Raw genomic sequence first — 11,608 nt, 5'->3', positions numbered from 1 at the left:
AAACGATTAACTATCTATGAATCAGCAAATATTCAGTAAATGTGTAAGAGTTATTTACTGAATAACTTGAAATAACGACTTTGTTGTTGATAATAAAAACAAATCTGCCAGGATAACGGTCGCGATTCATAGACATTTATTTCATTATTCCAATTTCTTCATAATCATACATATTCAAATATTTATTGTTTGCTATTTAAATAGTTTGAAGAATAAGTTATGTTTACATTAATAGTACAACTGACAATAGTAAACTTGTATTTCAAACTCCCAAAGATCAACCGCTGAACCCAACGGCCAATACAGCTAAAACCACAATAGGAACAAAAATCAACGCATATACAAACAAAAAATACACCCATTTCATTAGAAAATACACTTTTAAATCTTAAATTATCAATTCATATTAAAGATTTAGGCATATTCAAATAAGAATAAAGAGTTTAGAAGACTGTTGTAGCGTGTGAGGGGAATGAAGGCTCCTGCCGGCGTCGCCAGACGAGCAGGAGCCCCGGCAGGAGGTGGACCGCTGTCACTCTTCTCCTCTCACTCTCCCTCACTCTCGCTCACTCTCACTCCACCATGGCCTCCGAGGACGTCGCTAACGAGACTCTGCATCAAGCCATACGGGACGAGGTATGGAAAGGATTATTTTTTTTTTTAAGGGGGGAGATAATTGTCTGTGAAGGTGATGAGTGAGACGACGCCGCCGTCAGGCGTCGCCTCTCTTAAGGCCTATCACTCCCCCTCCCCCCCACCTGACCTTGTATTTCTAGATAAACTCAACGTATTTCTAGGTAAACTAATGTATTTCTAGGTAAACTGTCCAATGTATTTCTAGATAAACTGTCAAATGTATTTCTAGATAAACTGTCAAATGTATTTGTAAACTCAAATGTATTTGTATTAAGTAAACTGTACAATGTTTTTCTAGATAAACTGTCAATTGTACTTGTAAACTCAAATGTATTTCTATTAAGTAAACTACAATGTATTTCTAGATAAACTGTCAAATGTAATTTATAAACTCAAATGTTTTTCTAGATAAACTGTCAAATGTATTTCTACATAAACTGTCCAATGAATTTCTAGGTAAAATGTCCAATGTATTTCTAGATAAACTGACAAATGTATTTCTAGATAACTCTAATGTATTTCGACACAGTTCAATGTATTTCTACATAAACTGTCCAATGTATTTCTACATAAACTGTCCAATGTATTTCTACATAAACTGTCTAATGTATTTCTACATAAACTGTCCAATGTATTTCTACATAAACTGTCCAATGTATTTCTAGATAAACTGTCAAATGTATTTCTAGGTAAACTGTCAAATGTATTTCTAGATGAACTGTCAGACATTGTTTCTAGAAAAACTATCAAAGACGTATTCCTAGGTAAGCTGTCGAATATCCTTTAGTAAATAGCCTAAGAAGCCAGCAACTAACTCGGGCTGTGGTGGGTATGTGGGCCTGCGGGGCGCTCCAAGCAACAGCCTGGTGGACCAAACTCACAAGTCAAGCCTGGCCTCGGGCCGGGCTTGGGGAGTAGAAGAACTCCCAGAACCCCATCAACTTGGCGCAGATTCTGGCCAGTCAGTTGCATTAAGAACAAATGGCTGTGTTTGAGGATTCAAAGTATTAGGCTTTTTGAATCCAATTTTTTTTAGTGTAAACTATATTCAAATCGATTCTTTTTAACGAAACTTTGAATGAGTGATGGACTGGTGATTTAAGAGATGTATATGGCTCTGCTTGAATATGTTTAACAAAAATTAGTTCTTATGTCCGTATGGCTCATGTGTACTACGCGTGTTAAACTGTGTCTTTATCTACCCTATTAATTCCCCCATTGAATTTTCAATGTGGTAATCATGTCTTCCGTCTTAATCCTTCTCATAAGTTTTCCATTATCGGCAAATATTGAAAGGAATGAGTTTTTGTTTTCTCTGGAAGTTCATTGACTTGTATATGAGGAATAGGATACATCAGAGATCTGAGTTCTATGGGACTCTCCTAGTGATATCTCGCCCCTCGCTGTAATTTACAGGCTCCTCTTGCTATGGTACTACCTTAGCCTATGAAGCACCTTCCCTGTCACTCCTGCCTACTTCTCCAACTTGTGCACTAAGCTCTTGTAGGGTACTGTCAAAGGCTTTCTGGCAATTCAAAAATATGCAGTCTTTCCACCCTTCACTTGTCTATTTTTTGTCACCTGGTTATATAATTTTATTAAATCTGCGAGTCGAGATTTAGCATCCATGAACCCTTGCTGGGGGCTGGGGCTGTTAAAAAGTTCCTTCCCTCTAAGATATTCTTTGTCTTTTCTCGCAATCTTCGCCATCACCTTGCATGGTATGTAAGTTAGGGACATTGGCCTGTGGTTTAGTGCCTCCAGTCTGTCATCCATATTCTAGATTTTTAAGTAGTTATCCTGTTACTAGTGACCTTTTATACACCAGGGATAGTGAGAAGAAGAGTGCTTCTTCCTCTTTTATTATCCATAGTGAGATTCCGCTTGGACCAACAGCCAATGTCACGTCAAATTCCAGCAGATGCGTCACACTCAATTAAAATTAATCAATGAAACCGTTATGTAATAAAACTTACTGTTTCTCGACTTATGCTTAATTTCCTAAATTTTTATGTTCTTAAATGGTATGTGACTGAGTCTGGGAGGGATATAAATATTATACGCTGCCTCGTATAGGTCAAAAAGACCTTCTGCAGGTTCCTAAATTCTAATGGTCTTTATGGGAACGAATCAGCATCTCTGCAGTAGTTTATAATAGATATTTCACGTCCTTGTCACTTCTTTGTGCATTTATTACTGATTGTCTTTTATTTTTATATTTTCAGATGATGTCGATAGATGAGCATTTAAAGGAAATGCGGAAACGCAGAATGGAATTAGCCAATGATATAAATGGAGCATCGTTCTTTCTTGAAGACGTTCGTTCAGTAGTTTCTGAATTGAAAGGTTTGCATATTGTTTGGTTTAGTTGTATGCGCGTGTGTGTGTGTTTGACAGAAAGAAGTTTGCTAATGAGAAAGCCAGTTGCCTTGAGCATTTGATTCACAGTATTTCTGTAGTCAGCAAATGACTAGTGCCCAGTAATTAGTTTAACGTCTATTGTGGGAAAAAATGGTCTGAATCGATAATTGCAAATGCCATTCGCCTTCATCCTGAAAAACATAGATTAATAAATGACTCACAGCATGGTTATACTAAGGGCCGTTCATGTTTGATAAATTTGCAATGATTCTATTTATTTATATATAAGAAATTCCATTGGGGGTTAACAGAGAATATAGAAAATAAATTGAATTAACATTCTTGTAGCCACTAGCACGCATAGCGTTTTGGGCAAATTAAATTTGCCTATATTAAAGCATAATTGAGTCTGTTGATAGTGGAAAGGTGGCTTTATAACGTGGCTTTAACAAAGCTTTTGATACAGTGCCACATGGGAACTCTTGCAAGGGAACACCAACCTAAAATTGTAAAATACTAGTTTCTAGGCTCTATAGTTTTAAGTCGTACTAAACGCCCGAGAACTAGAATGCGGGTTACAGAAGCTGATGTATATATATGGAACCAGCCATATGAAGAAAGCTTGAAAAAGCTTTACATTCTCTAGAAAAAGTGAAGAGTTACGGGTGACATAATTGAAATGTACACGTGCATGAATGGGCTTCATCTTCTAGTGTGTCGTTTGGTCAACATTTTTCAGCCACGTTATTGGGACTCATCATCTTAATATGAAAGGGCATAACAAAGGGAATGTTAATACGGTATTAAGTATATCAACACAATAGAACATGAAACAATGGATACATATTGGATTCATGTTCATACATTGTTTCATGTTCATAATAGAACAGGAAACAATGGATATACATTGGATACGTTTAGATTTAGGAAAGACCTGGGTAAATACTGGTTCGGTAACAAGGTTGTCGATTTGTGGAATCAATTACCGGGTAACATAATAGACATAGACCTTGATTGTTTCAAGCGTAGGTTAGAGATATATATATATATGAATGAGTGGGTGGATATAATTAGGCACTGCCACGTATGGGCCAATAAGCCTTCTGCAGTTTCCTTGATTCATATGTTCCTATATATTATTTTCCCACGTTGGCTCCTTACTGTGTTACTTAAGGAAGCAAATGTCAACTTATTCAAAACAAATTCTTCGTCGGTATTCCCGGTTTTGTTAAACCAGCTTATTCAACTAAAATTAAGTCACCCATAACACAATGTTTAACCTAGATGTTCTAGATATTTCATCCCATAAATGCTTGGCTTCCATTCTACCTTTTGGTGACCTATATATACAACCCATCCTAATAGAGCGTGACATTTTGATGCATACTCTACCTAAGGTAAAAAAAAATCGTCATACTAGGAAAGGGTAGCGGCTCGCGAAATTGACATACTGTCCCGTTTTCTGTTTTGGGTCCTCTGGTAGGTTAGGATAAGGGCACTTTAGCATAACATTTTCTTGACGTTGGGAAACCTTAGGCGGATGGGCTGCTATATAACTCTTATTACTTTTTTCATTCAATTCTTAACAAAATTGTTTGTGTTCAGCACAGTTTTGATCCCCTCTTTGACGTTACATTAAAAATTTTCCCTGACATATATGCCAATCATAATGGGAAACTCTCCCTTACTCCTAATTCAACGGCTGTCTTAAAGCTCTGCATTAGTGCCTCACTCCTAGTTATTCCTACTTCATTTCCGTCGACACATACAAATAACGGGCTTGTTTAGATTTCCAGGGATAATATCACTCATTGTTTGTAATATCCCGTATTCCCGCTTCCGGATAGCAACCCTTAAGCTGTTTACCCTTATTTCTGGCTCGTTGTTTGTTTAAGATTCAGCTACTTAGAACAAAGTTCCAAAATAGCACGGGCTATGGTGAGCCCGAAGTGGACTTACCTGGCACAGGAGCGGGGCTGTAACTGAGAACTCTGGCACGTTGTTTTAGATTTAGCTACTCAGAACGAAGTGTCCATGTAGCACGGGCTATGGTGAGCCCGTGTGATAGGCACGTTGTTGTTGTTATAGATTCAGCTAATTGGAACAAGTTCCAAGTAGCACGGGCTATGGTGAGCCCGTAACTTACCTGGCACAGGAGTGGGGCAAGTAGCACGGGCTAAGGTGAGCCCGTAGTGGACTTACCTGGCACAGGAGCGGTGCCGATAGGCACGAAAAAGTCCCGTCTAAATACTCACCATGTCTAAACATCTCACCTTATTTGTGATTATCTGACCCATGTTTTTTTTTGTTATTACACAGGAATGCTCTTGCCTAATACGGATAAGGAGGATAAGTCTCCGAAAGAATGTCGAGACGTCAGTCAGCAGACAGACGATGTCATTTTGACACGCAGGAAGACGTAAGTGGATCCTATATTAATGGTTTGCAGTTTAAATCCTTAGACATTGTTCAGACATTTTAGATTTTTGTCGTTGGAAACATATTGAACTGGTTTTCAAATGTTGTCCCACATAACAAGAGACAAGCGGTTTAAAGTACTTATAGAATTAATGTGGTCGAAAGTACAAATATTTCGTGATGCACTACCAGAAAGTAGACTTTTTTAAATTCATGAATTTAGACAAGCTGGATTTTTTAATATTTTTTTCTATTTTATATTCTTATAAATTTTATTTTTTATATTTATTTTGTATTTTTTTATTATTTATATTTGCTAATAATATAAACCTAACATAACCATCTTAGGACTAATCCACGCCGACTAATCCCAATCCAATGTCGTCTCCGTTTGTATTCCGTGAAAATGTGTTGAAAAACGAAAACATTTCGTATTTTATTTTCATTCCATTTTTTCCTATGTAGATACTAATACTATACTATATTTTATATAATATATATTATATATATATAATATCAGACGGAATGATTCCTTCTGAAGATGTATTAATATATGAAAGTACTTAAGGAAATTCCTGTTTCAATACTTGCTCCGTGGTCTGACACTGTCATATATATATCATATATATATATATATATATATATATATATATATATATATATATATATATATATATATATATATATATATATTTGGGCAATGAGGTGACGAACCGGCGTTCAGGTGATTCCCAGACACCTGCCTTCTCAACCCACTCAGCCAAGATAGGACAAAAACCTGTCAGCCCGGAACTCTATTGTATTCACTGGGAGGTTTTGAAGGCCCGAACCGGTGCCCAACCAGTTCACAATAGGCCTGTCTACACTGTGGCCTTGTGGGTAATGCCAAATTACCCACAATTACTAAATTACTACTTTGTCAAATATTTGCATATTTAACAAAGTAGTATTTTCAGTAAATAACTGTCTAGTTACGTTTTTTTTATTCCGTTGGCCTATATTTTAAAATTATTTTGTCAAATAAAAAATATAAATAGATAATAATGTCTATACTTCCCTTTCTTATAGTGGCAAAAAAATATTATAAATAGATAATAATGTCTATACTTATCTTTTTTATAGTGGCAAAGAAAACAAAGCGAGCAAGGCTAAAAAGGAAGAAGACAAAATTAAGGAAGAAAAGCAAGAAGACAAAATTAACGAAGGAAAGCAAGAAGACAAAATTAAGGAAGGAGATCAAGAAGACAAAATTAAGAAAGGAAAGCAAGAAGACAAAATTAAGGAAGGAGATCAAGAAGACAAAATCAAGACTGGACAGAAGGAACAGAGTGAGGAGAATTTGATGCATAGTGACAAAGGAAAAGCAGAGGACAAGCCCACATTGAAAGAAGGGGAAGAGGAGTCGGAAGTGGATTGGTATAACTGTGAGGAGTTTAATGTGATTGAAGAAGACTTGCTAGATCAGGTGAGAAAGTCAACAAGTACTTTTGATCAATTACAAAAGTTATATTTAGACAAAATTATGTAATATCATTTTTTGGCCATGTGCACTTACACCTTGCTAATTCAGAGCCACAACGTTTGGATCTTGATGTTTGAAAGTTAATGTTTTATTAATGCTCAGTACTGGGAATGGTACGTTAAGACATAACAAAAATACATTAAGGTTTCAAATTTTGTACACACGCATATGTACTGTATATAATATGGTATCTTGTTCAAGTTTTGGATAGCGTGTAACTAAAAAAAAATACCATAAATAATATATTTAAAACATACAAAAATAACTCACTGTACATGGTAGTAGTGTAAATGGTTTTTATATCGCGTTAAGATAATTGGAATTTCTCCTAATAATAACTCTGGTATTCATTCATTAATATTTATTTCCAGCAAATATTGTCTGCGAGTAGTGAAACAAGATCATCAATGGATTCAACAATTGATCTTATTAGTGAACTGGCGGAAGAGTTGCTAGAGCTTGAAAATAGCGACATAGTAAATTTCCTCCTCAGGTTCTTGTAAGTTGGATAAACTTCTTTTTTTTATATAGTATTGTATATGTGTATGTGAATATTGTATATGTGATGCATGTTATTCAGTAGTTGCATTCCAGATTAAGGGGGAATGCGAGCGAAGTGTTGATTAATGTGATGTATACTGTAATTAGCAAGTTTTGGTAGACATCTGCTATTAAAATGAGTATTTTCTATAATTGTAATTAATGCTACCGGTTATCCTAGTCACGGCCTTGGCCCCCATGAGAAAATGTTATCAGATATTAATTTTATTAATACTAGTGAGTAATCCCAATGTCTTATTACAGACATAACAACATAAGATATAAAGACATTTCTTATTCTGCTTCACACACGCAAACGCTCTTTCATTTACACTCATTCAGGCTATTAACCTACTAATAATACTATTTTAATATATATATATATATATATATATATATATATATATATATATATATATATATATATATATATATATATATATATATATATATACATATATATATATATATATATATATATATATATATATATATATCTACCTAGATACTAAATCGTCAGCTTTGTGCAGAAAATCCTAGATACTAAATCTCTAAATCTAAATCCGGCTCTACACAAATTACCCGTTGTTGTTTTAGATTCAGCTACTCTGAACAAAAAGTTCCAAGTAGCACATGCTATAGTGAGCCCACAGTGGACTATTAAAAAAAAAAGTTATCATTACTGATCTCCCCATGTAAATAAATACAGTATACAATACGTTTATAAGGATTAATATGCTCACATCAGTAGTCTCTTAATTTACATAAATATAAAGAATAATTTGCATACGTTAAATTAATTAAACAATTTACTCAGCCCCAAATTCAAATAAAATTTATATGCAAATTATCGTAAATGCCTAACAAATTTAAATGTGGGTTAATTCAGGCCGTAACAGCATCTATAAATAAACGGTCATTTTGTTGATGCTAAAAATACAAAGATGGAAGCCTGGTAAGTTATGTTATGTGTTAGATTTTAAGCATTTATGAACCGAACCAACTTTCATTTGTTTTCCTCCATCTGTTCTCATTCCAGGATCCGGATTCACAAAGCAGTTACGCAAGTACTTACGAACGTGTACAACTTTCCTCAATCTTTGACGGCTTTGGTTACATTTATTAAACAGTGTACAAGCATGACAACTTCCCAATCAACTGTTGTTATTGTTATAAACAGCCTCCAGGTGCTTCGAAGCTTATTAATTGTAAACAAAGCCGCCTAAGATTGAGCAAAGATGGACAGGTTCGTAACTACTTCGTGACTCAGGCCCCAGGTTATTGACTTGTATTGTCTAACATATTGATTGGGATAAAGCTCAGTACTGGGAATGGTACGTCAAGACACATCATATCTTACTCAAAAAATACATTCAGGTTTCAAATTTTGTTTTGGTTTTCAGACAGTGAATGGTTCTCATAGACTAATATGAGAACCTCCCTGATATGAGAACCTGTGTATATCTCTCTGATATATCAGGGAGATATACACCGAGAGGTATACCTCGCTACGCTGTGGATATACACTGAGAGTTTACTTTAGTCCTGGACGGTGTTCAGGACTAAGTATACTTGCTGGATGGCCAGTAATCTATTGTATTGGCCCCTTTAATAACCCTCCAGAAGTTTTCCTACCCTGGCTTTGCGCCCTGGAGAGGTCACTCCAGACCGACAACCGGAGCGCAACTCCATAGTCTCCTGGGACCAGATTCACGAAGCAGTTACGTAAGCACTTACGAACCTGTACATCTTTTCTCAATCTTTGGCGGTGTTGTTTACAATGATTAAACAATTAATGAGCTCCGAAGCACCAGGAGGCTGTTTATAACAATAACAACAGTTGATTGGGAAGTTTTCATGCCTGTAAATTGATTAATAAATGTAACCAAAGCCGTCAAAGATTGAGGAAAGACTGACAAGGTCGTAAGTTCTTGCGTAACTGCTTCGTGAATCTGGCCCCTGAGACGGGGCCAGATCTAGTATTAATAGGCATCCAGTGCTGGATGCCTATTACTAGAAGTTGATAGATCTTAAGCCCAACAATTCAGTAGACTTTAAATATGCATGTAAGACAGAGCATCCCATTGGAATTTAAAAGTGTAGCCCTCAGCCCGCGCCTGACAGCTGAGTGGACAGCGCTTCGGATTCGTAGTCCTGAGGTTCCGGGTTCGATCCCCGGTGGAGGCTGAGAAAAATGGGCAAAACGTTTCTTTCACCTAATGCCCCTGTTACCTAGCAGGAAATAGGTACCTGGGAGTTAGACAGCTGCTACGGGCTGCTTCCTGGGGGTGTGTAACAAAAAAGGAGGCCTGGTCGAGGACCGGGCCGCGGGGACGCTAAGTCTCGAAATGATCTCAAGATAACCTCATGATAACCGTGTCGGGAGCTACACAAATGAAATGGTCTTCATCTAAAGATTCCAGTAGAACAGTCGAGTTCGTTCTCGACGTACAGTCGAAATTTCCGGGTTCGAATCCCGGGCGGGACAGAAATGGGTGAACACATTTCCTTTCACTAACTGCTCCTGTTCACCTAGCAGTGAATAGATACTCGCTTGTTGTGGGGTTGCATAAGTTTACTTAAAAAACAAAACTGTAATATACTGAATTTCGCAATTCACATTCAAAATTTAATTAAAAATAACAAGTTAGCTTACAAAAAAATATTTGACTTTTTTACATAAGGGACAACCGTATTTGATTATGCTGACCAGACCACACACTAGAAGGTGAAGGGACGACTACGTTTTGGTCTGTTCTGGACCATTCTCAAGTCGACTGTGAGAATGGTCCAGGACGGACCGAAACGTCGTCGTCCCTTCACCTTCTAGTGTGTGGTCTGGTCAACATACTTTAGCCACGTTATTGTGACTCATCGCCTGCGTATTTGATTAGTTTGTTAAATTCATTTTTATTTGATCTACAGGTATGGTACTCGACAACAATTAGACGAAATATATGACGAGGTCATTGCATTGGACGAGCACGAGAAACACCTAGTGCTGGAAAGAAGTTCCCTCGAAGAATCTGACAAGACGCTCGTCTCCGAGAGCCCCACAAAATCTGAAGATAAATGAATCTTCTCGAGGTAGAGAACAATGCTCAGGACCTGTTCTTTTGGTTATGGTGTTGTGTGGAATTAAAGTTTATATTTGCAATATCAGTCTTAGATTAATTTTCTGGTGGATGATCTGAGCGATGAATTTGGAATTTGTGTTACTTGAGGACAGCAAGAAAAATGTGAAACTGCAAGTAATAGTTAATTTTGAAAATGAGCTTACGTGCATTAAAATAAAATCAGACCATCATTGCATTGTTAATTTAGAAAGGAAGATGTATATTTTGACAGTAAAATTATAATTCCTTGAGTTTGCATAATCTTTTAACAAAACTATTCAACAAATTGTATCACTATAATTTATTGTTTAAAACTGAAATTTCTTGCTGTAGGAGTCGGTTGAAAGTATTATGTTTTATATTTTTACATTGCCTCTGGATATGGTTTTACAATAAAATACTCTGTCATATTGTGTTTTATTTGTACACATTTCCGCTTTGTACATACAGATTTTTACACTAAAGTGTTGAATAGCAAGCCTAAGAAATGTGAAATACATACATAAATCGCAGTTTGAATTGACATTAAGTGTTCATTCAAACTGGAAATAATTAAAAAAGAAATACAACGTCGAATGATTATGGAGCAAGCATTAGGAGAATGTTAAGAGTCCCGCATCATAGACGGTGAATCGATTTTGTGCTAAAAAATGCATTTTTTAAAAGTGTATATTAAAGAATAATTATTTTAAACTGCCATGACATGAGCAACCATTTTGAGTGCTGAGGTGGTCAATAGCAATGAGTTTTGTTAACCTTTAGAGAGCAATTCAGTTTTATAGGAAGATAAGTATTTTATAAGTGTTAAACTTGAAATCACTACTTGAGAAGGTCGAACATTGTATATTTTGCTAATTGCAAGATAAATTACAGCTAAAAATGATATGAATTTATTGCAGTATCACTTAAAATATATATTGGTAATACCTGTGGACACTCCAGCATCTTGAGAAAAGAAATCTGCAAGAGTAAATTCCAATTTTTCAGCACTAACCCATAAAGGGAGTGCATCAAT

The 11,608-nt window shown here is 36.0% G+C and overlaps 1 protein-coding gene across 1 annotated transcript; it reads left to right on the top strand.

Moving 5' to 3' along the window:
- The first annotated feature begins 474 nt into the window (after positions 1-474).
- On the top strand, positions 475-11,001 carry LOC123774707 (tropomyosin, muscle). The gene is made up of 6 exons (XM_045769218.2): positions 475-636; positions 2,862-2,982; positions 5,317-5,416; positions 6,538-6,880; positions 7,309-7,436; positions 10,403-11,001. Exons 1-6 carry the CDS (start codon positions 583-585, stop codon positions 10,551-10,553), a joined length of 897 nt encoding a protein of 298 aa, XP_045625174.2. The 5' UTR covers positions 475-582; the 3' UTR covers positions 10,554-11,001.
- Positions 11,002-11,608: the final 607 nt, after the last annotated feature.

Source organism: Procambarus clarkii, chromosome 68 (assembly GCF_040958095.1).
Source record: "Procambarus clarkii isolate CNS0578487 chromosome 68, FALCON_Pclarkii_2.0, whole genome shotgun sequence".
NCBI lineage: Eukaryota > Metazoa > Arthropoda > Malacostraca > Decapoda > Cambaridae > Procambarus > Procambarus clarkii.
The sequence above is the reverse complement of the archived record's forward strand: the minus strand, read 5'-3'. Positions and strand labels throughout refer to the sequence as shown.

Bases quoted from the DNA above. Each gene is read 5' to 3' on its own strand.
- LOC123774707 (XM_045769218.2), top strand. From the start codon at position 583: ATGGCCTCCGAGGACGTCGCTAACGAGACTCTGCATCAAGCCATACGG. The intron at 2,983-5,316 runs GTTTGCATATTG...GTTATTACACAG, and splicing joins AGTAGTTTCTGAATTGAAAG to GAATGCTCTTGCCTAATACG. The intron at 7,437-10,402 runs GTAAGTTGGATA...TTTGATCTACAG, and splicing joins AATTTCCTCCTCAGGTTCTT to GTATGGTACTCGACAACAAT.